This window comes from Idiotropiscis lumnitzeri, chromosome 11 (assembly GCF_059441095.1).
Source record: "Idiotropiscis lumnitzeri isolate Australia: NSW breed Sydney's pygmy pipehorse chromosome 11, RoL_Ilum_1.0, whole genome shotgun sequence".
Classification (NCBI taxonomy): domain Eukaryota; kingdom Metazoa; phylum Chordata; class Actinopteri; order Syngnathiformes; family Syngnathidae; genus Idiotropiscis; species Idiotropiscis lumnitzeri.
This window is the reverse complement of record NC_142401.1, coordinates 19,060,601-19,066,010: the sequence shown is the minus strand read 5'-3', so window position 1 is coordinate 19,066,010 and position 5,410 is coordinate 19,060,601. Positions and strand designations below refer to the sequence as shown.

Here is a 5,410-nt window from a genome sequence, read left to right as displayed (position 1 = left end):
GTATTGAAGTGTAAATTCAATCACTTAACTGAACTAGACCAAATTCAAATGCATTAGGAGGCAGTAAAATGTTTTGTTTTGTTTTTGTGGGGTGTAGTCCTGAATTGGCTTGTGGAGTGGTAGCTGATTATAAACGATCCAATGATGTTCCAATGCTGCGGTGCTGTTTTTGCAATCACGAAAAGTATAAATGAAGAGATTGCTGCAATTACATTGACATGATGCGATCAGCTCCAAAGATGAAGCAGATCACCAACCAATAGATAAACGTTAAATGTGAAATGAAGGACTGATATTGGGATCACTATTCACTGGAAGGAGATTGTGTGCCTCTAGTTAATCTTCACCTCACATATGTTATCAGCACTCAAAGGTCAGACTCGAAAAAGAAAGCACTCCGTCATTGAAAAGCAAAGCCGGCAGTACTAGAAGTGAAACAATATAAAGGATTACCATGGTTGCCATTACTGAGTTTCAGAGTAAGTCTTCCCACAATTTTGTTTTTCCTTGCAGTTTTAAAGTGTGGCATTAGAAGAATTTTCTTATTAAATGAGTGCCGAATGGGCAGACGCCACTGACTTGATTTTAAATACACGCAATGCGCTACATTTTTTAAAGGTGTATGTATGGTTTTCTGGCTACATAAACATGAATATAAAATTGCAAAGTACTTATCAAATGAAGATTTGTTAACAACAAAATTAATTAATTCTTACTCTTAGTGTCAGCCTTCACAATGAGGTGGACATTTTTTGTTTTGTTTTTAAATATACTAAACAACTCTACACAAAGGTGCAAGGGGCACAAAGAAATTCAGTGCATGGAATATTGCGGCATGTGTAGCGGTTTACTTTGGCTTGTGGTAGTTTGCCGTGACGTTGCATCTGCACATGTGCATCTGCTGATGTGCTTCTTATAGGCCGGGCTTCGGACTGACATTTCTCCAAGATCTTGGCTACTGCCAAGGCAGCTGCTTGCTTCTTGACATTGAGCCTTTTTGACCCGTTCTGCTGCCTCAACCTCTTTTGCCTGGCAGTTCTATTGTCCTTTATCTTTGGGATCTCTTGGAATCACTCAGGTTGTTTGGGTTTGTGTAGTACCTGTAAACAGATACTGAATTGCAAGACTCCACAGTTTAGAAAAAAATAATTTAAAAAAAGAATTATATAAATTAGCTACTAACTAATATAAATGAATGACTTTTTAGAAGGCGTGTCTTGTTACTTATGGCGGTAATGCAGCATTTCAGGAAAAGAACATCATACCAACTGTTAATGCTGGTTGATTTTTTGAAAATGTGGATGAATATGTTAGTATGTATAAGTATGAACAAGACCAAGACCTACAAAAGGTCTCTTCAAACATTGACGTGGCTTTGACAACAAAAGCTGCTCTAAATTTAACTAAATAATAATCTCTCTTGAAGATTTCTCACATTTGTAAAATATCCATCACAATATGGGCCATTTTATGCCACAATCACTATGTCTGGTTAACTACTCTCACTTTATTTGAAAGTGACATTAGACAGACCAGTATCAAATGACAAATGCACCCAGTAGTTTAAAATGATCAAATGTCAACAGAAACAAAGTAGTAAAATATATTTTTTCACAAATATAGATACCAATCTGTATAAGAGGCTTAAAAAATAATGTTTCTGCCAGAAATTGATTAATAAAATAAAATTTAAAAAAAAATTACTATAATGTAGTTTTGAGAATATTTATAATGCAAATCTCAAAAGTCAAAATCAAAACCATATTGTGAAAACAAATCACATTTGTAATGCCTCAATATGCTAAATCCATCCATTATCTGTAGCGCTTCTCCTCACAAGGGGAAGACACCCAAGCCATCCATCCATCTTCTGTACCGCTTCTCCTCATTAGGGTCGCGGGGGGTGCTGGAGCCTATCCCAGCTATCTTCGGGCAGTAGGTGGGGGACACCCTGAATTGGTTGCCAGCCAATTGCAGGGCACACAAAGACGAACAACCATCCGCGCTCACACTCATACCTCGGGGCAATTTAGAGTGTTCAATCGGCCTGCCATGCATGTTTTTGGAATGTGGGAGGAAACCGGAGTACCCGGAGGAAACCCACGCAAGCACGGGGAGAACATGCAAACTCCACACAGGATGGCCGGAGCCGGGATCAAACCCACGCCCGATGCTGTCTCTCACTGTGAGGCCATCGTGCTAACCAGTCGGCCACCGCCCACGCCCAAGCCATGAAAGAGAAATAATAGACTCCCCAAAACATTAAAAGCACAGGACACCACAGTTTCTTTTTCTTTTTTTCACTTTCTTATCTTTGTACGACATTTTAAAAGCAAGAATACATTGTATATAGGCGTAAAAACTTCGGATTCTGATTAATATTGCATTCATGAAACAAGAATTAAAACAAAAATTTACATTGACATGACATTGAAGCGAAGGTTGCACATAGCCTGCAAATACAGTGGGCCATTGAATTGGGTCATCTGAGAGGTTGTTAAGCGCGATTGATTTGATCAAGTGATCCTGCGTACATCATGGTTGAGTTGAAAAATGTACAGTAGCCATCAGAGAGAGTGTCACAAAAGTAAAAGGAGCATAGTACACATGTGAAAGAGAATCGCAAAAATACAGATTGGCTCACAACTTTGGTAAATATATATAGACGGTCACATACTTTTTGTACATGTCATGAAGATTGTCATTGCTGAATATCTACTATGGTTTTCTTAGAAAATAAAAACCGGCAAGAATTGGGCAACCAATGTCACTTTTTTGATTACAAGCCCCTAGAGTGACGATGCGCAATTGTTTGAAACATTTTCTGTGTATTTGTCTTCCAGAGATTGGAATTGGTCTGGTGGGGTTTGGTTTATTTTTTCTACTCTTTGGTGTGTTGCTGTACTTTGATTCTGTTTTGCTGGCCTTTGGAAATGTAAGCAGAATTTTTATTTGATACTTTCTGTAATATATCAGATCAATTACAGACAAGCACTTCAAAAGTGTTTTGATACGGTTTCAGTCCCAATTAATTTGTCATTATTTATTTTCTCGCTGTAGATTTTGTTTTTGACAGGTTTAACATTCATCATAGGCTTGAGGAGGACATCTCACTTCTTCTTCCAAAGACATAAGTTCAGAGGCTCGTTCTTCTTCTTGGGAGGCGTGTCGCTGGTGCTGTGCCGTTGGCCAATTATTGGTATGCTGGTGGAGTGTTACGGCTTCGTCCTTTTATTCAGGTCAGCTACAAACGTGAACTAATTGACAAGAAAATGATCAAATGTGTGTGCCACACAAATTCATGTGTATTATTTTGAATAGTGCGTGCTACTTGTATTGTAAAATCTGCCTGGCAACACAAGCTAGCAGAATTCTGATTGGATAAAAACTCTTTCTAAAAGTACAACACATTCAGTTGTAGTTAAATTGTCCATCCAGTGAGGGGTGCACGGATCACTAAATATAGTCCAGTCAGTCAGAGTCAACTTGTCAAAGTAACATTTACAGTCAAGGACAGTGAGTTGGTAGAGGCGCTTTTGACAAATTCTGAGGCAATCTTTGTCGTTTGCCCATTTCGCAAGGAGGTTCATCACACGCACGAGGGCCAATTCGTGGGCCGGACTAAAATCAACCTCCGGTCTTAGTTATTCAAACCCTTTTTTAAAATTTGTCACCCCCCCGCCCAAAAAACGGGTATCCGGCCGGGCCAGAGGGTCGGAGCATTCTGCCCCGAGGATGGACTCCCCTGCTGCCATATGTCTCTTCTTTAATGCGGCAAAAACATGCTCTATGTGGCTCAAGTATGCCAGTCTGTAGGCTTTCACTTCTCTCCTGTGAGGAGTGGTTCAACTGCGTGTGATGAAGGATCCTACAATTCAATTTTTTTTAAAATAGATAAAAACAAGAGCCAAGATACTGACTCGTAAACTGAAAACTGTGAGGCAGATCTACTAAATAACTCAACCACCGTGTATGTGTGCATCTCTATCTTTGTGTGAATGTATCAACATTTTGCAATAAAGTTTGTATTCCTGACAGAAGCGGGACTCTTCAACCCAGTATGAGTGCTCTCACTTTACTGAAACAAAAGCTCTATTTGAACTGCGGGAAGAAGCTAACAAGTCACACATTCAGCTGTTGTGAAATGCGATATATAAATAAAGTTGTATGGTATTATATTGTTTTAAAGTCCAAACCGAGATCCAAACACAGATGTTTTTTTTTTAATTGTTGCAGCAGTATCAAGAAATCCTTTACAACTTTGCATTTGTTTTTGTTGTTGGTGTTAAAAAACAAATACTTGGGTTAAGGAGACAATTTTTCCCTCCATTTTGTGGTTTTCCTAGTTGTGTATGCTTGCTGTGTTCTCTGTGATGAGCTCAAATTTATGCATGAATGTCTATGTCACGGCGGCACGGTGGCGACTGGTTAGCACGATAGCCTCAGAATGAGAGACAGCCGCGGTCGTGGGTTCGATTCAGGCTCCAGTATTCCTGTGTGGAGTTCGCATGTTCTCCCCGTGCCTGCGTGGGTTTCCTCCGGGTACTCCGGTTTCCTCCCACATTCTAAAAAACATGCATGGCAGGTTGATTGGACACTCTAAATTGCCCCGAGGTATCAGTGTGAGGGCGGATGGTTGTTTGTCTCTGTGTGCCCTGCGATTGGCTGGCAACCAGTTCAGGGTGTACCCCGCCTACTGCCTGATGACAGCTGGGATAGGCTCCAGTGAGGAGAAGCGGTACAGATGATGGATGGATGGTGTATGTCACAATAAAAAAAAGAAAAAAAGAAAGACCTGCATAACATCAATGTTGATTTTCTATCCGTAGATCTTTCTTTCCAATGGCCCTGGGATTTGTGCTGTCAGTGGTAAACATCCCATTCCTTAATACTGTAAGAATATTTTCACAGCATCTCAACACACAATACGCTTTATCTCACATTTTCAATACTTTTTACTCTCACCGAGATTGGCAGTCACATCGATATTTTTTCTCCACAGTTTTTGCAGAGTGGCTCCAGCATGGTGTGAGAGCACATTTCAGCACTCGGGAAAAAGAAAACAAGCCCGGCAGACAGTCGATACTGGAGAAGATACGTTCAACCGCTTGTTTAAAACAAATGTATTGATAATACATCTATCCAATATGTATATTTATACAATATATGTATAATACATGAATACATAATACAGCATTATATAAAAAATAGATACTACAGTAGTGTACTTTGCTATTTCTTTCTATTTGAAAGTATAGTCAATACATGTCACCACAGTGACACGTAAAGATTTCAACTACAAAAAAATCAAGGATCAAAGTAAAAAAACAAACACGAGGGGAAAAAAAAGAGACGTGACCTGTACTGCAGATAACCAAAAGCAACCAGATGTGGCACGGACAGAGGACAA

General features: G+C 39.6%; 1 protein-coding gene across 1 annotated transcript; it reads left to right on the top strand.

Moving 5' to 3' along the window:
- Positions 1-382: 382 nt before the first annotated feature.
- golt1a (golgi transport 1A) lies at positions 383-5,182 on the top strand. Its single transcript, XM_088309528.1, has 5 exons — positions 383-479; positions 2,844-2,935; positions 3,061-3,239; positions 4,830-4,893; positions 5,003-5,182. Exons 1-5 carry the CDS (start codon positions 455-457, stop codon positions 5,030-5,032), a joined length of 390 nt encoding a protein of 129 aa, XP_088165654.1. The 5' UTR covers positions 383-454; the 3' UTR covers positions 5,033-5,182.
- The last annotated feature ends 228 nt before the right edge of the window (positions 5,183-5,410 follow it).

Coding starts and splice junctions, on each gene's coding strand:
- golt1a (XM_088309528.1), top strand. CDS start 455: ATGGTTGCCATTACTGAGTTTCAGA. Junction 480..2,843: donor TGCCATTACTGAGTTTCAGA/GTAAGTCTTCCC, acceptor TTTGTCTTCCAG/AGATTGGAATTGGTCTGGTG. Junction 2,936..3,060: donor TTTTGCTGGCCTTTGGAAAT/GTAAGCAGAATT, acceptor TTCTCGCTGTAG/ATTTTGTTTTTGACAGGTTT.